The sequence below is a fragment of the Pseudopipra pipra genome, chromosome 9, assembly GCF_036250125.1.
Source record: "Pseudopipra pipra isolate bDixPip1 chromosome 9, bDixPip1.hap1, whole genome shotgun sequence".
NCBI classification, from domain to species: Eukaryota; Metazoa; Chordata; class Aves; order Passeriformes; family Pipridae; genus Pseudopipra; species Pseudopipra pipra.
In genome coordinates this window covers 12173662-12201161 of record NC_087557.1, presented here as the reverse complement: position 1 = coordinate 12201161, position 27500 = coordinate 12173662, and the positions used below count along the sequence as shown (strand labels likewise).

Genomic DNA, 27500 nt, shown 5'->3' with positions numbered 1-27500 from the left:
CCTTGGAGCAGCTAGAATTAATAACAACTTGATGAGACAAAAAGTTCTCTAATGATCCTCTCCTATTAAAGTATAAAATTAATTGCATGCTTGCTTGGGAGGGGGCATCAGGACAGGCAGTTAAACTAAATGAAATAATCAAGTCTTTATACTCATTGTGCCTTACCCATGACACACACAGTGAGTATTTTATTAGTAGTAATAATGTTCTTTACAGAGGGCCATTCAAGAATGGCCAGTGCCATTATGCTAGGTGCTGTAGCTGGGAAAGCAGTCAGGTACTGCTCTAAGCAACTTCTCGTCAAACAGCCAAAGCCTGGGAAGAATAAAAATCAGTTCAATAAATAAGGTGACGTTGATTAACTTCCAGCACTAGTAGCTTGCTTAAAGTACTTTTTTACTGCATTTGTCAGTATGTTGCACTACTAAGATTTTAAAGTATTACACACAGACACACACAGAATCCCTCCACAGTCAAGGGAAACCATTAAAATATCTCTGTCTTCATTTCAGGGTGTTCCATAGATAATATTCCTGATACTCCACTGTACCTTTATCTAAGTAAATATATCTTAAAAGTAAGATTTTCCTGATTTTTACTTTGCTGCTTGCATTAAGACATATCATTTGTATTGCAACCACTCAGGATTCCTTGTATTGTTCCCAGTTCCTTTCACAGCACATGGGACTTTCTTGGAGAACAGCAAAGAATCAGATTGCTCCAAATCCATTGTATCAGGTTGTGTTGGGGTTTTTTTAGTGAAAATGCTACCTATAACTTAAATCATAATGCTGAATGGAAGTATTTTAACATTCCCTTCTATTATGTATTAGTAATCCAGTTACTTGCTTCTTAATCCTAGAGTTGCTCATAATCATTCTTAAACTTAGCTGTGGTCAAAAAAGACCCAGTCCTGCTGGGAGTGGAATAAAATGAGATTTTGCTTTTCAATTCAATGGCAACAGAGTCAAGGCTTCACTATTTGTCATTTTCTACTGTTACTGCCTTTTTTTTAATTCACGGTTCTTGTTTCTTCATGGCTTTGGTTCTTAAGGAAATTTATGGAACAGTGGTGCTAATACTAAGACCTATGGCACTCCCTCCTATTAATCTTATCCCCTAATAAGAATTGGCTGTTTATTTCTTCCCTTTGTTTTATGTCTCAACCATTTATTTTTTATTCTGTTGAGGCTTTGCTTCTCACCCATGGTTACCAAGTTGCCTTAATAGCCTCTTGTGATGAACAAAATGCCACCTCTATAAATCTTTCTGTCTCAATTCACCCACTGTTTCAGTAGATCTGACCTTGAGAAGTTGTACTTGAGCTTTGAGGGCCTCCAGATATTTAACTTCTGTCCTGGACAAAATGTGGCCATAGCCCAGGCAGCTGTGGGTTTGTAGACAGTGGGACAAAGCATTTTCCTCTCCCAACCTGATTAAACCTGGTGAGCTCCTACCTTCCTTGCTGTCTTTGAACTTACCTACTTCCAGCCTGGTGCTGTTTTATTCCTAAAAAATGACTGAACGCTGTACAAATGTTGTTTTAAAGTCTACTCATAAATGCATCTGGGGCAAAATGCTGAGCCAACTTTTGCTTATATCAGAGTGTACACAGTACAGAAATATTTTTTTCCTGGGGGAAATTGCTGCTCTGTCTCTGCTCTCTTTGTGCACCTACAAATCTAGGAGGTTAGGTTTTTTTATTTTTGCTGGGGATTTTATTTATATTCTGGCATATGAGCCATGATTTCATAGCAGAAAAATAGCTGCTTTCTCAGGCTGAATTCTTTTTGGTAATCACCCTGTTGGTGATATGATACAGATGAATTTTAAATGTCCTTCATTAAATCTAAGTAATAAACCAATTTAGGTTTCTATTGATGTTTAATAATTAAAGCTTTTATCAGCATAAGCAGAGGCACTTCATGTGTATGCTTTTAACTTTCCTGTTGCCATTAATACTTTTAAATGTTGCAAACTTAATCGTCCATGAGAAGAACAAATGATTTGTAAGCAGTTTGAAATTAGCAGAGAAGCAAGCTCCAGTGTGTAGAACTTTTGTCTTTAACCACGTTTCTGTAGTGTAGGAAAATTACACCAAACTTTGAGGGGTGAAAAAAGAAAGCTAAACTTTATCTTTCAACCTTCATGTAGCAGATTTTAGTCTTCATACCTTTTTTCTTTGCCAGAGCTCACTAGCATAGTTTTGGCAGCGTTGAATGGTGATGTCACATGCTGCTGTAACCTAAATTGCTGTAGTTCCTCGTGCTTCCAAATGGGGAGAATGGAGGTGCTAATTCCTTAACTTCAGTTCTAATGTGTATGCAAAGTACCTCCAGCACTGAGAATGATACAAAATCCTCATTATGGGGGGAGAAGGGAGAGAAAAAGGAAAGGCATCTTTGTGGCTTTACAGCAGTTTCGTAGCTGTGAGGTCTGTTTCTCACTGTTAATGCCTGAATGGAAGTGCAGTGCATTCTAATGCAGAATGTTCTAAGGCTGAATGTGCCATGTGAGAGGAGGGGCTACAGGAGGTGGTTTTGTCTTGGAAACCTGGAGAACATGCATTTTAAATCCTTAGATGATGTGGGGAAAAGTTAGCGTTTGATCAGAAACATTCTTTATTGTTCAGCTTTAGTTTGCACTAAGGGTGTCTGGATTGTTCCTGTCCTTGGAACTCAGCAGTGGGACACGGCAAGTCTCAGACCTCACAGTGTCACATGACAGTGCAGAAGTAGGATCTGTCCTGGTTCACAATTGCACTTGCTCTGCACTCTGAGCAAAGGGCACTGTTATGTCAAAAATTAGCCATCAGCTTGAACGTTGTCTTAAATTAGGATCTTACAATGACAATTACTGTATGTGCATTTTCATTGTGTAAAGCTATGTCACTATAAATCATAGCTCTTCTTATAATTTTTCCTATAATATTATCTTTACAATATTTTAAGCAGTTTTGAATTACTGGTCTCATGTTCAACTGCACTTCTTAAATTTACTGTCCCTTTACATAACTTTATGTTGGTTATGCTTAATCATAAATTATGTACATAACTTTTTTTAAGTCAACAGCAGGAGTGATTACCAACAGATTATGGTAATGTTCTACTTAAGTACAGAGTATGGGCTTAATTTTTTTTTCTTTTTATCGTTCTTTTTTGTGAAAGTTGTTTAGAAGAGGAAAAAATTGTCACAGGTCTGTCTCATTTATTGTGAAGTATTTCCAAATGTCTAATTTTGTTAATCAATTAATGTCGTCCGCATCAGATAGAGTAGGTTTGGGACATGTTTTAAGGGGGAGGGCAATAAAATTTTTGTTCAGTCTGTTTATTTGCTGTACCTAGTAAATATCCTTATTAGTTATGAAGTTAAAAGCTCTATCAAGGTATGGTAAGTACTGGAAGAAATTTCAATTGAGTTAACAAAGGAAATAGAATGAAAATAATTTAAAACTGGTTCACACCAGCAATTCTTCGTGCACTATTAACTGCTAAGATCTAGTCACAAAACATTATTCTGAGGAGAAAAGGTTTAGTGAACCCTAGAAATTGGATTTGATTTATGCCAGAAAATCTGCCTTTTCACTGCTTGAGATTTCTATGGAAGGAAGCCACAGTCTTTTACCAAATGGTTTCTAAGGTAACATCTTATAGCAGAGCATCTGAAACCAATTTGGTTGTTAATGAGAAATAGTTCTCACGGTGGTGGGAAAGTGTGGAGTGAAAGAAAAGGCTCCAAGATTTGGCAGTCTGTCTGTAAAGGCATTTAAATAAATGTGTGCTGCTGCTCTGCTTATGAAATTTCTACATGAATTACACATTCATAATTGCCTTTCAAATGTATAGGTCTCTTTCCAGATTTTATTGATAAGTTCTGCATGATTAAAATGTTCATATACTACAGTTGAATAATTTAAATAGCTGGCACTTTTCCAGTGGAAATCTCTTTACTCCCACTGAAAAAAATATTTGCATTTTTTGGGTGATAGTGTGTTTGTGCTGCCAGAAGAAGTACATCAGTGGGTTGGTGCCATATCAGAGCAGTAGCATCTCACTGATGTTGGATGCTACTTGCAGACTTTCTGGGATTCTCATGAGACACATTCTGAGAAGTTGCTCTTACACCTGCCTTCTTTTCTGAGGTTCTGTCTAGGTAAATGGTAGGTCAATGAACAGAAATGTGTGGTCATTTTACAGTAGATGATCTTAATATCTCTTACAGTCAGAGCCTCTATGAGATGGAGGGAATAGAGTGCTTCTGTCAACAATGGCTCATTGCCATTTCTTCCTTCCTCTCAGGAAGAGAGAAAACTAGCAATTCTGGCTTCCCTTTCCCTGGATACATAATAAACACGTAATGGCTCTCTCCTACCCTTTTGCCTTGCGGCGAGACTGTATTTTCCTGCATTTTGTTTCTTGGTGCCTGTGAAGACTTGCCTGAGTAGAATTCCAGAGTTTAAAATGATGCTTGCCTACTTTTTTTTGCTCGTGTTATTGAATTCTTTGAGTGTATTCTGAGTTGCACAGGGGAAAAACAGTCCCAGAGTGACACCTTTGCACTAAGCAATTGATCATATTTAGCAAACAGAAAAACAAAAAGAGTGAGAAACGTTACTGAAGTAAAACTTTTATACTAAAATATATAAAATAGCCATAATCCAGATAACTTTTACAGAAGCAAGAGAAACATGCCTTAAATGACTGAGTTTCAGATAAACCTGTGTGCTGCTTTAGTTCTGACCAGTTATAGAACCATTGGTTATATAGTGTGAGTCTGCTCAGTGCCTTTCTCTGATCATTGATGTTGTTCTACCAGTTCTTCCAAAAGCCTATTGTCTCTATAGGCTGCATTCCCTCAAGGGCAGCTGCCCTGTTTTATACACACATTGGGTGCCAGTCTTGGACTCTGAATAAAATATCCAAATTATTTTGTAAAATTAATTGTGATTAAATTTGGAACCCGTAACTTGAAATACTCTCTAGTCACCGTATGAAAATTGTGCAGTATAATAGTAGCTTCACAGTGAGGTTGACTTTGATTTCACCTGCCACAGAGGAAAGCCCTACACTCTAGAAGAGAGAGGATGCTATGAATACAGTGTCAGGTGATGCTAAATAGGATTTTCAGAGTAATTGACCCCATTAAGATAAAACTATACCAAAATATGCAGTAAGAATACTTGGGTTCTAGTGCTGTGGTTATAGAAAGTTAGTGTGACATTATCTGCCTGACTTAGAGCAGCTCTAGGGATGGTGTTGGGGAACATAATAGGAAGGCTCCAAGAGACAAGTTCATGGAGAAGGTCTTTCTGATCATTTGTTGGTTGGCTTGAAGACAACTGTGATTTTATTTTAGTTTTAGTTTTAATAAAAGCACTTGTTAGATCGAATTATTTAACTGCTACCGCTAAAGGTTTTTTTGCTTCATCCCTTGCGTGAAATTTAGTGGCTTTTCCCCTCTGAGAAGTCATTCAGGCTCATGAATAACCCTAAAACTGTACTTTTTTGTTTTGCCATTTGACAATCCAAATGAGCTTGTCAGAGGATCATATGAATACAGAATGAGGAGGAGGATATAAGACAGACAGCAAGGACAGCGAGTAAGGACTCTCTGTCCTTGAGCCATTCCATGGAAGAGGCCTGTGGGGTTTGTGAATGGATTAGCAATAAACCTTGAAATGTGTTATACGTTCATTTGCACTATGTATAGTCAACATTTTATGTTTTATCATTGAATTTGCTCATAAGGTAATTAGGAAATGAAACTTAATCAACAGCAAAAAATTTAATATATCCGTATTTGTTTCCATTGATATACTGTTGAGATAGTAAAAATAAAACTAATAACACCAGGAATTTCAAGCCTGTTCTGGTATACGGTACCATATATCCACAATGAGTGTCTAAACATCGATAAAAGGATGTTTGAGCTTTTGCTTTTGAGAGTTGTTTTCTTAAGTGAATACTTAGAGAGAGATCAGGAAAGGAATGGCCATTTTTGCAGGTGTTTTGTTTGTCAACTGTTTTAATTTAGTACCGGGTACTGATGTCAGAAGATCATTAATCTCTGATGTGACCTCTAAATATTCTGGCTGTGGTTTCACTAACAGGAACTTCTCTGATGTTATTCCACTGAATTCAAGTAGCCAAAGTTATTCATGTCACAGAACATCTTTGTATTTTCAGATAAATAATCGTTTCACACTTCACAAAGAACATGAAGACACCCTTCTCCACAAAGGAAGGGAGAAAGCAGGGAGGGAAAGTAGGTCCTGGTTCTCTTTTGAAAAGCTGCTGGTGCTTTGGATCTCTGTCTGTAGTTCTGCAGCTTCCGCGAAGGAGAACAGAAAGTTTAATGAGGCTGACAGTCAGCTGAGATGGTGCCCAAATCTGGGGCAGGGGGGTAGCATTTTGGTTTGTCAGTTGTTTTACATTTTTAGTGGGTTCAAGGGGGGAGATGTTGTTGGGTTTCTATTTTTGAGGATTTGGGGGAGGTGTTGCTGATTGGGGTGCTGGGGTTTTTTCCCTGTAGCAACTGCATTGTGAACAGGATTGTGCCTTCCTAATAATCTTTGGAACTTTTTATGGCTTGTCAGAGCATGTTTCTCACCCCAGTTTTGATAGCAGCCTTCTTCAGCATACCAAGAAAGTGATGAGTAACTGTGGTAAAATAACAACGTAACTAATTAAGCCTAGTTTTCAATGGATTTGTGTCCTTTGACCTATCCATATTTTCACTGCAGTATCCTTGTCCCTCACAACCACCGATTTTCACAAAATCCGTTGAATGTAATTATCTTGGACATCTTTGGATCTGTCAAATTTAGCTTGGTTCAGTCAGTGAGAGAACAGTGCTATTTCCGAGGAAAACAAGTTAAAATACTAGCTAAGAAGTAGGGAGCTTTTCCAGACCTATTTATATTTGACATTATTTCTTAAAGGAATTCCTGGTTTTGACCAGAGAATTCTGGGGGAAAAAAATTATTAATAAAATATTTTTGGAAACAGTAAGGGGATGGAATGGGTGCTGGTTCATATTCATTTTAAATGCAAGATTGGATTTTGTCTTTAAATATACATGTGCAGTGTGAATTATATCTCTGTGAACAAAAGATCATCCCAACCATGTGAGAATGTTAATGTCAGTAAGTTTGATTTCTAATATTAGAAAAAAATAGAAATTTCAGTGACTCCACCTTCTTTTGTTATCCTTCTATATCTGTGTAATGTAACATACTTAATCATGAGTAAACCTAAGAAAACTATAATTTCTAATGTCTAGAAGCCATTATTTTAGTAACATAACTACCTTATCAACCTGTTATTTATGATTAAGTTGGCTTGCAAAGTGGTAATATTAAATAACTGTTAAGCTTTCTTTTAATTACTGTTTAGTGCCCCAGGACTGTTGTAGTTCATTTTTAGGCACAGAAATTGAGATAATTCCCTCCAGACTGATCTTGCTGTCTTTATTTCCTGTGTAACAAGTGTGCATGCCATCAATGAATGGGGTACAATAACAGAATTATTCTGAATTTTCTTTCTTTTCCACTCTCTCCCTTTAACTTAAAGAGTTAAACCAAAAAAAAAAAAAAGTTGTTTGTCCTAAATGTTCTTACTGAAATCCATTATGCATGAAAGGAGTCTGAGTCCATTTGCAAGACCTCTAAATGAACTCCATTCATTCTGTGCTTAGAAATGTCCATTCAGCCAGAAACAGACACAATAGTTACAACCTCATTTATTTTGCACCAATACCATCATATTAAAAGTGAACCGTTTGTTTTGAAAAAGTATAGTAATTTTTCTATGCTAGTTATATAATTCTTTAATAAAATTACTTTAGGGTTTGAATGATGTAAAATTGCCTATCTGTTCTTTGCCCATAGTTGCAATGTAATAGCATTGCAGTCATCTAAAATTCTTAAACTTCTTAAAATTCTAAAAATCTTCATGGAGATTTTGAAATAGCTATTTTGAAAATATAAGTTCACTTAGCTTGACTTATTTTCATGTAAAACAAGTTACAGAGACATCTATTTCTAGTTAGCTTGGAAATTAAGCCAATTAGTGATCATAATTAGTGGCTATGGAAAAAAATAGATTTAAAGTTTTGTCTTTTCAAACATTGAAACTTTGTTTGCATTTGGAAGGTAAATTATTTATGATATGCATGTCAAAATTGTAGGAATGCAGAATTTCATCACTTTAAAATCCACTAAGATAAGTCAAGAATTCACTACTCCACATTTTGTCTGTCTTTAAGTGGAAACTGTCCCATTGTGATCAGCAGAATTTCATGATCCTCAGGGTGTGGTATCAGACCGTATTACATCTCAGTTTATATGACTTGGAGTGTTGAGCAAGACTCATTGGTTTTCCTTCTAAGGTTAGGAATGAGCAAAAATGATAAGCATTTAGGAGAACCTGGCTTGCCTTACATGCAAGTGGGACTTCCATAAGTTGTCATTCTTGCATGCACTATTAAACTTGTGTGAGAAAAGTCTGCAGCCTCCCACGAGCATTCTCTCCCCAGTTCAGGTGAGGGAGGCTCTCTAAAAAGAACCTGAGATGGTTGCATTTGTGTCCTTTTCCTGCCAGGCTGGGTGGCCATTTGCATGTGTTATTTGCCTAACATGCAGATAGTGTTCAGTGTAGAAATAAATACTATTGGAGGGAAAGAGAAAGTTGAGAGCAGATACAAACCTGAAGTCCTTTATTTATTTAGATTCAGCAGACCCTGTTGCAGTCGACTGTTCAGGGCCCTTTTGAAGGCAGTGACGGAGCCATTTTCATGCCAACTACTGTTTGCGGCACTCTGGCCTTTAAGTACCAATAATCAACTTGGAAGGAGGTGACTGTGGTAGCTGACTGGAACTGACTGAGCATTTCCTCCAACAAACTGTAGAAAATACTGTTTGTGGGAAGTGTGTGAGTGAGGGTGAATGGGTGAGGGGCTCACGGCAGGAAAAACAACTAACAGGAAAGTGTAAGGAGAAACATCATCTCCTTGCTCTCAACCAGTTCTTTATCTGACAGTCCTCCTGCTGGTTTGCTTTTCCTGCTGAGTCTCCTCCTCCTTCCGTCCCCTTGACATGCAAAATACACAATATCCAGTGAATACCTACACAATGACAGTAACAGCACTTTGTTACTGAAACTCCCTGCATTCTGTAACTCTTGTGTCGCATTCCATTGTTTTGATTACTGCTGAGCTTGACATTATGTGAATCGCACCTGCAGTATGGCCTGGTCTGGGATCGTACAATGCAATAATAACTTGAAGCTACCAGGAGTTCAACAGAGTAAAGGTCTCAGGATATGCTTTCCATAAAGTAAATTGTTTTTAAAGTTGTTTGGGTTTTTTTAATATTTTCATCTGTAAATGTTACGCTTCTGTGTGAACATTAAGTGACATATGCTAATTTTCCACAATGTGTGTTTTCTGTGGATGATTTTCGGCCTGACTCCTTAAATCACTTCTTTACAGTTAAATGCTGTTGATTTTGATGGAGTTTTTTCTGATCGACATCAACATTCTCCCACTTCATGTATTTTCCCAGCTTAGAGATCTGTCAGTTCACTTTTTTTTTTTTTTACTGTTGGGAAATGAAAATTGAATAAGAAGCGTCTGTGACCATATATTAAAAAAAAAAGAAGCAAAAATTAAGAAGAATGATAAAATATGTCCCTCATAACTCAGTGCTGACAACTCACTTCTGCTTTTGTTTGTTTAGGCACTTCCCACCACGGTGGCTATTCCCACAATGCAGTGGTCCACGCATTACAAAAATGTGGCATTCGTCACATTGACACAGCAAAAAGATACGGCTGTGAATCTCTCCTCCAAAAGGCCATCAAAGAGAGTGAGGTGAAGCGAGAGGATCTCTGGATAACTACCAAACTCTGGCACAGTGACTACGGCTATGAAAACACAAAAAAGGCCTGCTTGGAGTCATGTGAAAGACTTGGCATTGAATATCTTGGTATGAATGTTTACATATAGCTCATTTATTGTGCCTTCCATGTGAGTACTCACAAAGATGAATGAATTCCTGAAAAAATAGATCACAGGAACCAAGTTCTGCCTTTATTTACACATTTGCAGGTTTCTTGTTCTGTTTGTTCTCTACAAAGTTCACATGCATACAACTGAGAGTGCAGAGTTTTTTCTTGTTGCAAATGTTTTGAAACAGACCAAGGTATATTTAGTAAAGGTATATCTCATTGTTAAATTCCTTGAGGAACAACTACAGGAGTTTTATATATTTTGCTAAAAACAACCAAAAGCTACGTAACAAGGATTCATAAACTTTACAATGATATATTGGCAACAGGGTGACAAAAATGCCTGTTTTCTTCTGTGTTCCATTTTCTTCTTCTTGAGGAGTGGGAGTCCTTTCTAAAACTTCCTTTGTAGGTCTATTAATTTTGAAATTCAGAATACTGCCTTTGGTTTGGTCTATCTGACACAATATACTTTGGGGAAAATATTAGAAGTATTTACAAGACTTTAGAAAACTGAAACTAAATCTAACTAACACTGATGCATTTTCAAATTTAACCTTATCATAAACTTCTTTTAGTAAAAAATGTGATATTGGTGCTCCCTTATTAGATAGGCAAAGAGCTGCCATAGTGATGCCAATTAATTCTTTGCAACAGGCCATAAGAGAGGAGATACCTGACAAAAATAAACATGATATTTGCTTCTTCTTCCCTAGCTGAAGCAATGAGAAGAAAGTGGATGTAGAGGAAGGTGAATTTAAAGTAATAATCTAAAATAATGACACTGGTGGAGATAATCTTTATGCTGATATTCAAGAAGCAATAGACCTAACCATCAAACATTGCCTGTCAGTGTCCTGAAGACCTTCATTTCATTTCTTTCCTCACCCTGTCCCCATTTTAGGAATAAACAAACTTTGATGAGGAAGTGAACAGCTTTTGTGAAGTATGAATTTTGCTGAATTAGTAACATATAATATTAGTGGCAGCTGCGTGGTATGTTTACTGGCTTTTTTTGCTTGGGTACTTTGCAAGGTGAACAGGGAAAAGCTCTTATATCTGTTAAAGACCGATACCTGCATGCACATCTTTGGCTTCATTCTTTCTGGAAATGTATCCCTTCACTTCCTCCACAGGTACAGAATAATGCAAAATTAATTAAGATTTCTTTTTGTCTGTCCCATGCAAATGCAGGTCACTGTAATGAGACTTTCATAAACCAAGTTTCAAGCTTTGACTATCTCCTTTAACTTGAGAAGTAACATTATTCCTCCTCTCTGCTTTCTGCTTGTTATTTTGTGTTTGCTTTCTTTTTTCTTCTGCTTGCTCTGGTACCGGTGCTGAATGTCAATGAGAGGAAAACTTGACTCACTTCCAAGAAGTCTTTTTCAGTATTCCTTCCAGTACTGTAAGTTGTTTTTATTTTCTCAGGTAGTAGGCTGATTGAAGTAGGTGCTCACACAAATACTGAGTTTACATATTGCTGCTAAGCAGAAATACCTGAAAGAAGGAAAGGAATATCTGAGAGCAAGAAATGCACTAATGTTGTCACCATGTGAGTAAGTCCTTGGATTGGCATAAAGAGAACTTCAATTTGTGAGATGTGTTCAGACCTCAGACTTCTTTTGCTCATATTACTAAGGCAAACTAAGGGAGTATTACAGCTGCCTGTCCAATTTGTCTCCATACTAGATTTGATCCTTTTTTTATTTTTGTTTTGTTTTTTTAATAACCTCACTCATCTTCCCACCTTGCTTCCACTGATATGGAGATGTCTGAAAGATTTCTAAAGCTCTTCCCAAACCACTTAGTCTGCCATAGTGACCTAAATCAATGCAGGCTTCAGCTTGCTTTAACTTGACAGTTTGTGAAGTGTGATGGCTTTGGAAATACTTGACATGCAAGTCACTGATCTGTATATGAGGATGGTGACCACCATGAGAAGGATGGGATGGCAAGTGGAGCAACAGTTTTGGCTGCTGGGGTTTAATCTCTCTTGTACCAACTCCACAGTTTCTATTAAGCACAGTGTGATCTGCACTGCTCTGAGAGAGATAAGGCTGAGTTCCATCTTTGGTGCTGTTTATGGTGGGAACTAGACCCTCAGAGGAGGTACAATACCTGGAGTGTTTCATGGGTTCATGGAGAGCATCCTTAGGGAGTCCTGTACCTCCTGTCTGAAAGCACTCAGCTGGAAGGTGCTACTGGAAGGATTTTCAAGCAAAATGAGGCAGTACCTTGAAATATGAACCTTTCAAGTTTTTTCAGGAATGCTTAGAGTAAGAGCTTTCTGTTGGAAATTGAGGCTTATCACAAGTCCAGCAAAAGTAATTAGAATCCACAAGATTGGTTTGAATATAAGGCTATAAGGTTGTAGAAATAAGGTCAAGATATCTGTTTTCATTCATACCTGCCTTTTGTGTCCCTTTTCTGCTGACCAGTCTGTACCATAGAGAGGACCTAAAATCCATGGCAAAAAGAGATCTGGTAATAACAGAGCAATTTGTGCCCAAGCTTATTTAGGAAAGTAAATTCTTTAGTTGCAATCATGTGTTAATGCTGGCGGTTTTTCTGTAAAACAGGAGTGTGAAATAATGATCAGAATAAAACAGAATTTCCTGATTTCACTCTATGATATTAACCATATATGGTTAGTTCACAGCATTTCTGTAAAGATACATGGTTCTCAAAGAAAACTGAAATATCCTAAATAAAAATCTTTGCTGTTAGACCTTTATGTTGTAGGAAAAGTTAGTAATTCAGAAGACTACAGAGAGAAGAAGCTACAGGAGTCCTGGCAGCTAAATGTTCAGCTCAGCTTTTTGTTCCTGTTCCTGTTAATTTTCTTGAGGATCCTTATGGATTACACAGTCCATCTATACAGACTGAATTAGAGACCTGGGAAGTAATCTCACAGGAGTTAATAAATCTGTGCATTATCAGTATATAGGCTGCCAGCTGTTGAAACAGATGAATTGTTGAAAGCAGTCAGCTTTTTAAGAGAAAAAGTGCTCCATGTAAAATATGTGTTATGAAGCCTTTTCAATAAACACTTTTGAGGCAAATGGTATTAGGAGAGCAGTGTTCCAGGATTTTTATTTGAACTGGTAGATTATATATCCATGATGTGCTGGAACTTTGTATTATTTGTGGGCAGTGGTTGTAATAGATATTCTGCTCCTTGCATTTTCTAAATGTGGTCCTCAACTAGCAGACACAGTAAACCAGTATGAAATGGCAGCAAATCTTACAGGTTTGGCAGTAGCAGAATACATTCCTTGGTGTTTGGATCTAACCTCCAAAATAACTTCTTGAATGTGATTTGTGGGTTACGGAATTCATAAACAATTTTATTTTCCTTTTGACTGTTCGAGTTTGTCCCATTCAGGCAAATCTGACCTATCACAAATCCCCAACTGGAGCTGGACAAATGCACTCTCAGCATATTCAGTGTAATAGATGAATCACATGGAATGGGTGTATTATCATAATTCAGGTTCTGTATTGCTTCAAAACACTTCGGGGGTTTTTTTTCACATTGATCCTTGTTCAATAGAACAAAACAAAAAAAAATACAAAAGATTGAGTGGGAGAGAAAAACACATCATGTCAATACTAAGTACAGTGACTATTAAGAAAAGGAGGGAAAATAATTGCATTAAGATAGCTGGGAAACATTGAAAAATATTCTTTTGCTTTCAGATGTGATATAAGACAGGGCTTGTTCTTCAAAACTACATTTGTTTTAGTCAATGTGGACTTTTTTTTTTATATTGTATTAAGAATTTCAATAGAATTGCAAACTTTATTTCCACAACAACATGCTGTTGGCTTCTAAACCTACTTTAAAGGGCCATTTGATTGTTGATTGTAGGTGCTGCAACCGCTAAGAAGTAATAAGCCATTCTATTTTAAATGTATGTGTGAAAGCAGCACTGTGCCTTGACATTTAAATGAACTTCAGGCCTTCGCTTACCACTGCACCATTGCAGCTTGATTTTCTTCAGAGGATGTTTTAAAAAGGTGTTAAGTAAAAAAACTGAATGTTTGGATGTTTTTTTCTTAAAAACCTTCAGTGATAAAATTACACATTTCTTGATTACTAGAACCTTGAGCTATTTCGATAAATGATTTAAAACTAATTTCTTGCCTCCAAAATGAATTAAAGAGTGTTTGTGTTCTCATAATCCCCCAGGAGGGGAAATATTTTAAGCAAAAGAAAAAGTGTGTGTGGGTGTAGGGTGTGAATGTGTGTACAAATAAAGATGAAATCATAGACCTGGGTTTGTGCAGGGCTTACTGTTTTTGTTGGCCTGAAGGTATCATGCAAAGTTTTCCAACAGATGCAGTAGAAGAAAGCAGATCCTGGCTGTGCTGGAGGTACTTTACCCATGACTGGCACAAAGACTATTCTGCTCATTATCTATGAGATAAGGGACCTTTGCCCCACATCTTTGGGGAAAACTTCCTGCAGTCCAGAAGAACTGTGCTTTGTGATCCAGTAGAGGCTTTCTAGCCCTAAATGCATATATTTCTAAATGTGAAGTAATTTTTATTTCAACAAAACCCCTAAATTAAAATAAACATAGTAGGATATGTTACCACATACCTGGTAACATCACCTTTCTAAAAAAAGGGTTAACAGCTAATCATGTTTGCACTGAAGAGGCCTAAGGCACTAGTACAGGGAGGGCTGATGTGTTGCATTTTTTTTTTAAATGTCCAAGGCCAGAGATCTTTCAGTTATCAAATCTGTTAAGTCTTTCTTCTGAGAGTGCTTGAGTTTCTTGGACTGAGTACAATGCGTGTCTGTATATGGAAATCCATGATGTAGCTGTTTCTGTGAGCATTTGCAAACTGTCGTGTCCAGCTGAATAATCAGGCTTTTGGAGAAGTAGCTTTTGGTGAAATTCTGCTGAAGTTTGATTATTTTTGCTAAATGATGTGTTTCTGCATACTTAAGCAGTTCTTACTAGTCTGGTTTGGAGAACATAGCAAGCAGCAATTAAAGATACATAATTCCATTATTATGTGAGGTAGGCATCAGATACCAGTAACTTACACCTACTTACATGTGACATTTGCTTTATCCAAGCAAAAAAGTTTAAATTCAAACATGGCAGTCTCTGTGCAGTAAGTACCACCAATGGCATATAATTTTGGATCAAACCAAACACTTGATATTAGCAGTTCCTAGTGCTAATCCTTGGGTTTACATCTAATATAGATCAATGGAAATTTCATTGGCATCAGAATTTAAGTAGCCCTGACTTTTGATCAGAACCTCACCAAATGCTTTATTAGTTCCCAGTATTAGTTTTCAGTTAAATGTCACAGAAATTGGTATTTATTCCAATAGCATGTATTGGTATTTATTTTTAATAAATACAAGTTGTTTTCTCAGAGCAATTAGAGAAGAAGTAATTATTCGTGCATTGGTGATAAACAAGACTGCATATGGAATTGGAAGTGGATTTTATGTATATAAGGGCAAAGAGTAAGCAACTTTCTCTTTAAATGTGATGCAAATTCAGATGCTCCAGATCATTACATATGAGTGATATTTGCTTCCCTGAGCAATTGTATTTAAAAGTCTAATGTGTTATTAATATTGGAAAGTGCAAATTTAGCTTGTGATTTTTGTGATACATCCAAAATAATTTTTTTCTTCATACAATTGTAATGTATCTTACTGTACAAAACTCTGTACTGTTCTAAAATGTTTAATCCAAGTAAAGTACTCTTTTTAACAGTGTTGCAGTGATGTGCCAAAATTGGAACTGGTGTACTATAGAGAATTTCAAGTTACCTTTTCCTCTTAAATTGAGGTTGAGTTTGTATTTTTACAGGTGGAAAACTAATATACCAGCCCACTGGTATAGTAATCATTAGTGCAGTCCTTAAAGGGGAATAAAAAGAATTATTTTTCTTTTTTTCCCGCCTTTTTTCGTTATTCACAAAGCAGAGGATTTGTATTTTCTCAAAGAGGTGCTGTAAATGAATGGTGTGATGTATTCAAAGAACAAAAACCTCACTGAAACAAGTTGGAGGTTTTTTTATTTCTTAACTCTGTATTTGACCTGCCATAAAAGGAATATTATAAAGAACAAAGAAAATGGTGTACATCTCAGTCATCTCTTTGTTTTCTTTTGCTGTTTTTCATCAGACTAATGTATGCAGCAAAGGCCAAAACCTGTTTGACTGGCATGCCTGCTGTTTAATCTGGAGTTGGAATTTAAATAGAAATGTAATTGTTTTCCAAATATCTCTTAAATTTCTCCTTCAGAATGTCTAGCAGTGTCTACAAACTTATAAAGGAGTTTAGGTCCTGCCATTTTTGCAGTTTAGATAATCTCATTTGAAACTCTGAGTCCAATACATGTACATTTCTCACTTTAATTTATGTGAATTTCTGCTGCCCTTGGTTGTTAATGAGATGTTATAGAATTCATTTATTAAAACTAAATGGATGTGTGCAGTAATGACCATGGAGTAGTATCTGTAACTATTACAGTGATAATGTGTTGGGGCCATTATGGAGGGAAAATGCTGTTTCACATGATTTGATATATTTATTTTTTGCACACTTTACTGACCAGTCTGGTTCTGTTTCTTTTTTAGATCTGTATTTAATGCACTGGCCTGATGCACATGTTCTGGGTAAAAGCAATCGAGAGGTCCGAGCTGAAACCTGGAGAGCAATGGAAGAGCTCTATGAGAAAGGTTTTTCTTGTTACCTCACTTATCTCAACAGAAGGAATTATTGTGCACTTCGGGATTTGGGGAAGTCATAGTGAGAGATGTTCAAAGCTTAATTTGAACTGGGTGCTCATATTTCAGTGGAATTTGTGTGTGTAAATTATGAGAGTCTCTTTGGAAATTGCAGTGTTCCTTGTAAATAATACATTGGCAAATTCTGTCCACGACATCAATAATGGTGTGCATACTTTCTTGAGGAAACCTACTGATTGCATTGAAATCTATATGCCACTATGGAACACTACAGAACACCTTTGTAGTAACCTCCTCTGTGTTAAGTATAAATCATGCCAAGTTTTACTTCTTTTAGATTTTTTTTTGATTGTATGATGCCATTTTCCAGTTTATTGTGGTATTTTGTAGTTCCATTTGTGTTTTAGAAAATGTTCAACAAAAGAAAATGGCTAGATGAGGAGCAAATACTGAACTGCAGATTCTTTCCTACTAACTTTTGGAAAAAATTTCAAAGAAGGGAGCTATTTGCTCAAGTTCTGATAACTCAGTTTTTGGTGCATTGCAAACTTCAATTTATGTTCATAGCAATAGGAAGAGTAGCCTGTAGATTTACAAGGAGGATTTTGCTCCTGAAGTATGCAGAATTATTAGAAATGGTGTCATGAGAGAAGATCCTGTCGTGCAATTTTTGGCCATGTGAACCACCCTGTTTACAGCTTCAGAGAAGCTCCACAGTTGGGGAGAAGACTTCTTGGAGTAAGTAGTCTAACGCTAACCCAGAGTTACTGAAGTAGTGATTGCAGCAGGAGAGTTGCACAAAGACAATTACAGGCTGTGTGTCACTGCCAGCTTTATCAGAGCCATAAACCAACTTCTCCTCTTACACTTCAACCCTTTGTTTGCTTTTGCTCTGCCTCTGGAAACGCAGAAGTGAATTATCTTTGGTATATCTTTTGTTCTTGCTTTTTGTATTAAGCGTAAGGGAAGGTGCCAGAAGTGTATTCTGCTGTGTAAGGCATTACAACATTCAGTTTTTAAAGAAATGCTGCACTGACCTGATACTTCAAAGCATCAATGACTCTTACATCCAAAATTGGATTATTCCACAAGGTATTTCATCCTTCCATTGAGAAGGTTTTTTTCTCAAGAATACTTAAGGTAGTGCTTGTCATTTGTGCCTAGATATGGCATCTTAATTTGCTGCAAACAGGTTGTATTTTTCACATTCTATTATTCTTCCTATCGGCTTTTTTCTGCTTTTCCATATGTCTTTGTGATCCTTCCTGTCTTGTACAACTCCTTCTTTCTCTATATATCTTCCAGATGGGAAAGAGTATGAGTTATTGAGTGGTCTTCTAAGTAAGACACTGGAAATACTACTCCTGGCCACGCAAACAGAGGGAAAATTGCTTTTAATTTTTGTTCCTATGCATGATAACTCTTTACAGACATTCCATGTTATATTTATTTTTCATGAAGTTGCATTTCTTCAACAATTTTGTCAATTTGCATGTTGTTACCCTCAGTCTTTTTCTGAATTTAAGCATTCTGTAGACTCATGATCTGTTTAGCTGAGCATGAGTTTTCCAGCTCTGGTTGTCTAAATTACCTCAGTTAGATCATATACAGGGGAAGGAAAATTTAATAGTCTGGTTGAGTCAAGTGCCTTGAAACATTAATTTCCACACTTTTGCTTTAGGGCATACAGACTCTGGATGTCCTGACCATAAGTATGTGTTACGGAAATGACACGCAGACGTTAACCACTCTGGAGTTGGAAATGCAATGATTCCTGAGCAAAATGTTAAATAATTTGTTTGCATGGTTAACCACTAGGTTTTCCACTGAAGATTAAACACTTGCTGCATATCTTTGTGACTTGCTATGTGTTACGTGAGCAACATGTTAGCCTTAGTATGGACTCAATGTAGGATTTGGTCAAAGTCCTTAATTGAGGAAAAACATAAAATCTTCTTTTATTGGGGGAAAACTTGTAAGTTCTTTACTAAATAGATGAGTTCTTTGTCTTCTCTGAACTTGACATTGGTTCAGGTAGTCACTGGTTCCTGTTTGCAATTCTGTTACTTTTTTTTTTTAAAATGTTTATTCTGGAAAAAAAAAATGAGTAGAAACTAAACACAGGATTGACAATTTAAACAAGTAATGTGCTTCTACAGTTACTTCACAAAGGTAATATTGAAGTGACTGAAACCCACTTGCTAGTGGGTTTAGCAACTAACTGCATCCACACTGAAATGTGTCTGAAAGTGCAGAGAATAAAGGCTGTTCTCTATAGAAAACAAATTGGTTTGTGTTATGGAACTGATAATACTTTTATGGTACAGAGCTGTCTGCAAGAGACTTATGAGATGGTTAAAAGATGTCTATGTTGACCTAAGGCTTTGATCTGGCTGAATTTAACAAGATTTTCTTTAATCTCTTCTCTGTATTCACAGATGGTTTGAGTGCAGATACTTGTAAATCTCATTCTTCAACTTCAATTTAAATCCAGGTTAATATTTATTCTGCAAAATTCTACTTACCTGGGGCAAGAAACATTATTTTAAAGTAAAGTAAATTCTTAATAGTCGATTGTTATGATCAGTTGCCCTAGGAGTAGAGTAAATTAACTGCCAGTACTCAAGACTGTAAAAGTCTTTAATGCAGACTTTTTTTTTCAAAGATTATTTAGATTGGTTACATTGGTCAGAAATGGACACAAGAAACTGGAAATATGGACAATTTAAAATGAGAACCTGAAGAGTATTTGTTAGTGATCTGGTTACTCTCTCTGGTTGATTATTTGCCGTACTGCAGTTTTGGGCTGCACTCCTTGGATCCAGTGTGCTTTGGAAACTAAACAGAACTTGGTTACTGCCCCAAGGATGGAGTCCAAGGAATACACTTGAAAGAAGTTTTCATGTGTTAGCACTCTCACCCTTGTGCTTGAAGCCACCGTTCAATTGCCTAAGTCAACTAAGCAGCAAAACTTTAGGTCAAGAACAATTTCTTGGGCATTTTTCTTGAGATTTTTCACAAGGGAGACTTCCACTGATCAGCCATTGCAACTTCTTTGTATTGAAAATTAGGAATGGGGGAGGAGAATTATTATTTTCTTTACTGGTTTTAGAATTTTAGTAGGTATGTGAAAGTATAGGATAAAGGCAGAGAACTCTAGACATATGTCTTTGTTTAATAGCCTTGCTTGTGTTTTCCTTTAAAGGCTTATGGGATAAACAGCACTTAGGGAAAAAGAAGGAAAAAAATTCTAAAAGTTGGTCAGTGAGACATTTGTGTATAATAACTGCTTATTTCTGTTGTAACAGCTGAAATCAACTAGGATTCTTGTAATATCAAGGCTATGGTTTGAATTTTTGTGGTCTCAAAATTGTCGTTTTGGGGAATTATCCTCTCCAATACCTCAGAACAGAGGCCAGGCTCCCTACAGAATCCATTCCAAGATACATACATTGAGTCATATATTCCCTTGACAGCTGCAGCATTCTTGTATAGGCATTTGTGTGCTGGCAGATGAAAGCAGTGTGGCAAGCTGCTTTGACATCATGAATAGTCATTATATGTGCTCACTGGTAATTGGTCTGTTCCTAGCAAAGTGACCCTTTCCATATGCAGCGTCTTTAATGACCTTGATTCTGGCATTGTGGCTAGCCCATCATCTTGGAAAGCTTTTCATACACACATGCACATGATTACTCGTCCCTCTATCTAAAAATGCTGGGAAGAATGAGGACTTCCAGCCAGCTTTTGCCTGAAGTTGGCAAGAGTGGTAACGTGGTGGTTGTTCTGGGTTCAGATCCCACTCGGACTCGCTGCCATTTTACTAAGAGTAAAATTGCTTATCTTTTTCATGTTAGCAATGCAGCTTATGCTGAGATGAAATATCCTTGCTTACCTCAGAAATTCCTTAACATGTTAACATATGTTTTCGTTATGATTATGTGCATGATTCAAAGAGAGTCTTATAAAGAGACAGAAATTGTTTAGCTCAATAATTAAAGCCGTGTTACTGTGTTCTTGGAAAAAGATTATGTTTTGCTTAATTCCAAGTGAGAGAAGAAATCTAACCAATCTTAATAATATTCTTGTCCTCCTCATTGTTGGGCACAGGCGAGTTCAGTCATCATCTTTTCTTTCTCCATTTTCTATCCATTCTTAAAGGTATGAGTGAGGTGTCAGTGAACCAAATACAATTTTTTGGGTAGGTGGCACAGATTTCTAGCACATCGTTTGCCGGATGGCATATTCTGCTCTTATTCTACTGAAAAATTACTTTAAATCTATATGCATATTGTCAAATGATGAACAGCTGACAATTCAAACTGTTGTGCTGCAGCTCCACAAAATGTTTGCCTCAGGAGTGCTTATGTTGGTAGCAATCATATGTGAATGTGTGTTCATAAGTTGCGCTAAAGTTCTGATAAGTAAAAGCAAGTAACTAATTTGCCTAGCAACACTTCTTTTTCACATTGTGGATTGTATTCTGTCTGTACAGATGAAGATGTCTCGTGGGCTTGTTATTATCAGAAACACAGTTCAAAGATGTGTTTTCATGGGTTGGAGGTGGTTGCAGTTGGTGAGGATGTTGGTTGCACCACACCCTGTTGATCAGATAAGGCAGCAATAAAGACGTAGGAAAAAAAATCGCTACACTTATTTATGTTAAAGATCATAAAGAAATCTTCATCATTTTCAGTATCTTATTTAAAAAAAAAGAATTACAATAGAAGAAGTCCTTTTGGTGCAGATGTAAAAGTGGGAATTAATCTAAACTTGCATTAATGTCTATGCTCATTTGTTTTTGCTCTTTTTTCTTTCTTAATGTTAACTTCATGGGTAATTCTACGTGTAAAAATAAGCCCTCAGAGGACATTGTTTCATGATTTATTGCAGTGTATGATTTGAGCCTTTTCTACTAGCAAGCAAATCCTTTTTGTCAAAGCTGTAAATAAGCAAGCTAAGCAAGAAGATTTAAAGCAAATGTACACATTTTTGTACCCACACAGAGGTGCCTAGAGGTCCCAGTGTGAACACAAGAACTCTTGTGAAGAAGGCAATGTTGAAATACCTTTCAAAGGAAAGGCCTTGTCCAAAATAACTTTTCATCTCAATAAATAATGTACATGATTTGAGGAAAAGGCATAAGTTATCTGTTTTGCATATGTTGAATTAAAGCCTTAGATTCTTAGCTATTATAAATCAGTATTGCTTTACTGACATCAATTAGGTTGCTGTTATTCATACCAATTGGGAATCATTATCCCCTTTGATATGGAAATTCAAAAAGTATCCCAGTTCAGGAAACTGTGCCATTAATAGTTACAGAGGGGACACACTGTTTAAATCTAACTATGTGCTCTCTGTAATGCTTCCAAAGTGCTACATAATCCAACAGCCTGTAGGTACGTGGCTGAGTTGCTGATAATTTTGATCACATTTTTCACACCAGTGTGTGGTGGCAATATTTGCTTAAGGTATAATAGGATTCATTCTGTACCATGTTGCTTTTTCAGTTTTGATTACCCAGATGTTTGTGAGCAATTGCAGAATGTTGTAGATATAAAAATGTCTTTTCAGCCTCTTTTTAAACCTATGTTCTCTTCACAGCATGATTTTACATGCTTAAAGTGGAGTAAGAGAATGGAAAATCTGTAAGAATTCCTGTTTGTCTGGTTGTTTTCAAAACTGAATCCTTTTTGATGGATTTTTTTTTATCTGTTCTGGTTTTTAATGTAACTGTAGAATAAAAATATGTCAAAGTAACTAAGATAGTGTTGCATTGAAGTAGTCAGAATGAGCAGCCGGGGTCAGAGGCAGCATATATTAAGCCAGTATTGCTGCATTATCCTATTGAGTTAGCCATTTAACAGTTGTGTACACTGAACGTTTGTAATGAGTTTTCAGTCACAGAAATTGATAATTTGACTTCTATTCATACCTCCTCTCCTGTTGTCCTCACAGTCTACCGTGGTTCACAGATGATCTATAGCAGGAGTGATGATCATAGAATTGTAGAAGCAGAAAAGTAATTTTAAGACAGATAAGCACCTATACTGTGGCAATGAATAGGCTAAAAAGAAATCCTTTGGGGGAGGAGGTATGGCTTCTGTGTTTTCAGTTTTGCCACAGTCTTCCTGTGTCTCAGACAGGACACTTCGCCTTTTGGAGTCTGTGTGTTTTAGCCTGTGAAATGGGAATAAGTGTTACTTCATAGGTTTAGAAGTTAATTCCTTATGGATTGTGTCTAAGCATAGTCTGCTTTATTTATCAAGGCTTTGGCTTTCAGTCTGCATGTGGGGCACACTCAGCCCACAGCTCTGATTTAGGAAATTGTGCTGAAATCAAATCTTGTATGGTTTCTATGGGTAATGTGATTTAGCCCCAGAGAAGTTCTTAGCATGCATATCAGAGAGAATGTGGACCTTTCTAACCTGTGTAACCTTCGTTAATAAAGTTACAGTTACTGTTGTTGACCTTTTGTGAAAAGTAGATCCATTTGTGTTTTTATTCTGTGGCCTGAATAGAAGATAAAACAGAATGGGCACTGTTCTTTGGACGTGGGAATTCTTCCTTGCTCTGACTCATGTAGAGCAGCAGGGAGGGGGAGGAAAACGGGCTCCACAAACCTGGTATCCAGTTTTGTAATTTAAAAACCCTTTTTGATCTGAACTTTGTACATTTCATATTTCAGAGGGTATTTAGAAGTCTGATAAAAGTCTGTAGTAGTGCTGGAGAAAGATAAGGCTCACTATTGTACTAAAACAGTGCTGTGGTGCCAAGACACTAAACTTATGCTTTTTTGTTAGAGGAGTAACAGTGACTGTCAAACTTTGTATAATTTGGTATTATACAGATTAAAGGAAAAATACCCAATCATTCTCTACATTGCCATAAAAAATACTTTAGGCTTAGTATGCAGCTATATTGCAAACCAGTGCTTCACAGCATCTGGGAGAAATACAGTGTGGTGAAATTACCAGTGGGGTGGAGGCCAAGATTTTTTTGTGTAGAATAGAAAAGATCCTTACTTTTTTCCCATTATATTCAATCATTATCCTGCCAATATGTTTTCTGATGTGTCTTGCGGAATTTCATGATAGGTTTTCAAAGCTGGATGAAATTTTCTGTTCCACCATTGTGGTCAGTCAGTTTTTAGCATGCATAAAAGAAGCAGCATTGCCAAGTTTTTCTTCAAGCCTGTGAAGTCAGAGTTGCAAGGAGTAGGACAAAGCCTCAGAGCTAATGGGGAATTGCAAACTCTTTGTTTATTGCACCTGGCACTTTCTCAAAATCTGCTTCGTAGGGGCCAGACCACTCATTTCCTCAAGCAGATAAGGAGGATGCTTTCTCTCCCTGAGTCAAAGCTCTGTGACTTTGTAAATAAGTCAGGATAAATGTATATTTTAAGGGTACTTTCTAGAGGGGTTGTAGCTAGCACATTGCAAACTTTTATCTCGGAAAGCCTGAACTCCAGGACTAGTTAAACTGAATAAGTTAAAAAGAACTATAGACTTAAACACCACATGCTGTCATAACAGCTAAGACATGAATTGTGCCTGAATTGTCTGAAATGAGATTTTTAAGCATACTAAACAGGTATTAAAAAAACCCAAATGCCTGCCCCCCTCCTCAAGAGCATTCTAGTGGTTTTGAGACCCATGGCAGAAACCGGGGAACTTACCTGTTTGAGCTCTGTGAGGAAATGTGCACCCCCCACACCCTCCAGGTTATTTCAAGGCAGTAAGTTGGGACACTTTTACACAAGTTTCTCAATATGTAGGTTTTTTTATTTCTACTATTGATGTGATTTCATGGATCTTGTTTGATACACGTAGTCACAAGTGTTGGTCTGTCAGATAAGGCCCAGCAGTGAACCAGACCTTCATTTTCTTGTCTATCTTTTTTTAAATCTTCATTCTTAGGAATTAATCCAGCAGATGTAAATGTGGAAATAATTCTGTGTAATCTTCTGCTTTAAGACAGTCGTTCTGAGATTTGGACAATGCTGAGCAACTGTGTTAATCTTCCTTCAGGCAAATGGAAGCAATTCTCTATAGAGTAGAGATTGATTGATTGTTGAAATTTAAGCTCTATTTTTCAGAAAATTCCAGTATTTTGAATTCATGTTTCCACCATGCATTAAAATAAGGTTTTTTTAATACAGTTACCCTGTGCAATTGTTTTAATTATTTTATATTGTAATTTAATGCAAAAGTCAAAACACTTTAACTTTCATGTATTAGACTATAACTAAAACCAAAACAATGGCATTTAAACAAAGGGTTCTAACTTTACCAAAACTGAGTATTTAATAACAGTCAAATGTTTTAAGCATATTACCCTAAAAAAAAAGTTTTAAGAAAATGCTGGTTCTGCAAAACCATTGAAATTCTAATTATTGTTTCTCTGTTTTCTGTGAAAATGTTTACTTTCTTGGCAGTTTTGAATTCAGCTTTGTGCGACATCACTGTAAACACATGAATGCTGTAATACTGATTTTAGTAGGAATGGCTCAGATGGCTTTTAACACAAAACATAAGTAACCTGAAATTTCTTGTTGGGAAATCTAACTCGATGGAACAGACTTCGAAGTCTCCTATGAGAAATATGCTAGAAGCAAAACATCTTAGAGCATACTGTAGGGGGAAAAGAATGGAAGCTTTCTGTGCAAATGTACAGGTTTGATAAGCCCTTTCATATTCATTGTCTGTGATTGAATTTTGTTTTATTTCAGCCTGAAATGAAAGCTTTATTCTTCAAGGGCAATAATGACATGGGTTTTGTAACTCCTTAGCTTTCAACAATAGTGTATAATATTTTGGTTCACCATTGTGTTAAAACCGTGTTTTTCTAACTGCTGTGGCATAATGATTTATTAGTGTTGACACTCAAGGGTTGTTTGTCAAAAGCTAAGGTTTTGCTCCTTCTGGCAGATTACATACAAATTATGCAAATCACTATAGTGCAGATTTTAACCTAATTATGTTATACATCTTGAACAATGATAATTTCTGTAAGGGAAAGATGTCTAGCACTTTAGTTGCTAATGTATTTTTTCTTCTTTTGGTATTCTACAGAAGAAGCCACATTAAAAAGTGATAGTATGTGTTATAACAGGTTTCGCTGCTGTGCAGGTTATCTGCTTGTGCTGCTAAAGTATATGAAAGCTGATTTTTTTTTTTTCAGGGCCTTAACATTCTTTATAAGAATTCTAATTCTTTATAAGAATTAGCAGTAAACTGTAGTTTCACTTACAGAATTTCCTAGAGGACTAGAGAAATTTAATTTCTTTCTTTGTGTATAGATGCACACATGCCTATACATTTTATAGAATTGGCCAGCTCAAATAACTACTGGATTAACAAGAGTGATCAGAGTTCTGTGTTCACACACCTTGAGACAGGCTTGCCATCTGTAGAATTACAGACTGAAATGCAGATCAAGTCAATCCAGACAAAGTTCACCTACTGAAGAAGTTAGTCTGAGTTGTGGTCCACACACTCCACAGCCCAAGGAGACTCCTACTAGCCTAGCTTCCCTACCAGCACAGAATAAGGACCAGACTGTGCCAAACAAGTCAGGGTTGAGGTGTGTATGTGGCAGGCCAAGACTGGGAGTTGTCCTTTATCATATCTGAGGTTTGAAGAAAGACATCTGATTTCAGGTCTGTCAGCTCCTAACTTATACACATGCATGCACACTTAAGGCTTATTTTAAAAAATAACCTTCATGTCACCCAGGTCCCATTTAATTTTATTTGCATGTCAACAGGAGCTGAGAAATCTAGCTACATTTTAAGCTTCATGGTTCTTGTTAGACACTGCTCATTTAACTGAAGATTTTACACCGAGTTTTACGTAACGTCTCGCAGTGATCCAGTAGAAGTATAAGCAATGTGACATAGTTCATTTGGGCTGCGTGTCCTTGTGTTGTATTGCTCACACCTTATTAGTCTTCAGCAAATGTTCCACTTTTCTTTAGTTTTGGCAAGCTGCTCGGAACACCATTTCCTTCTTTTCATTCTGGTGGAGTCCGATTGTTCTTTGCTTACACTACATCAGCCTTTCCCAGAATTTAGCCTGGAGTTTTTATACACTGGGGAGTTTCCAGTGTGTTTAGATTTCCTAATGTGACTGTGACAGAACCATGCTTTCAGATAATACTGTCAAACTAGATTTTGGTGCTGTTTTTCTGTGTTTCTTTGCAGTATTTTGCTCTGCAGAAATGATGCGAGCAATCATTTTGTCTCTCGAAAGTGATGTTTTTCAAATCATCCTCCCAAACAGTTAAGATTGTCCCAAAACTTTTTCTTGTTCTGTTTTTCATTAGGTTTGTGTAAATCAATTGGCGTAAGCAACTTTCTTATCAGCCATCTTGAGCAACTAAAGGAAGACTGTGTCATTACTCCACATGTTAATCAGGTGAGTGGATAAATGTATTTAAAGTATCTGAGTTTGGGTTTTTACTTTGTTTTTTTGGTGAACCTCCCCACCCCTGTGTCTGAAAGGCTACACCCAAACTAGCTTTAGTCATACAATTTCTCCTTTTTTTAGTATGTACATACTGAAAACCATTCAAGGAAGATGACCTGAAGGGGAGGGCAGTCCTTCCTCCTATTTTCCACCCCAGTTTCTCCCAGGCTACTTGTTTGTGTCTGGTTTTACGACACAAGCAAATGATCCCTGTGGCAGTTTTTGATGATAAAACAGTCAAGAAATAAAATTCGAGGAGCACTGAACATATAGCATCTCTAGAGAGAG

General features: G+C 36.8%; 1 protein-coding gene across 7 annotated transcripts in view; it reads left to right on the top strand.

Annotated features, from left to right (window-relative positions):
* The window catches only part of LOC135418862 (uncharacterized oxidoreductase ZK1290.5-like), a 45396-nt gene that overhangs the window by 5306 nt on the left and 12590 nt on the right, over positions 1-27500 (top strand). For 6 of the 7 annotated variants that reach the window (XR_010432707.1, XR_010432704.1, XR_010432706.1 and 3 more), the window contains exons 2-4: positions 9738-9986; positions 16630-16731; positions 27070-27161. Coding sequence is in view for 2 of the 7 variants with exons in the window: in XM_064664595.1 (XP_064520665.1) it covers positions 9738-9986; positions 16630-16731; positions 27070-27161 (443 nt within the window). In the remaining 5 variants the exon portion in view is untranslated. The remainder of the gene's footprint in view (positions 1-9737; positions 9987-16629; positions 16732-27069; positions 27162-27500) is intronic. The other variant, XR_010432708.1, reaches the window with a different exon arrangement.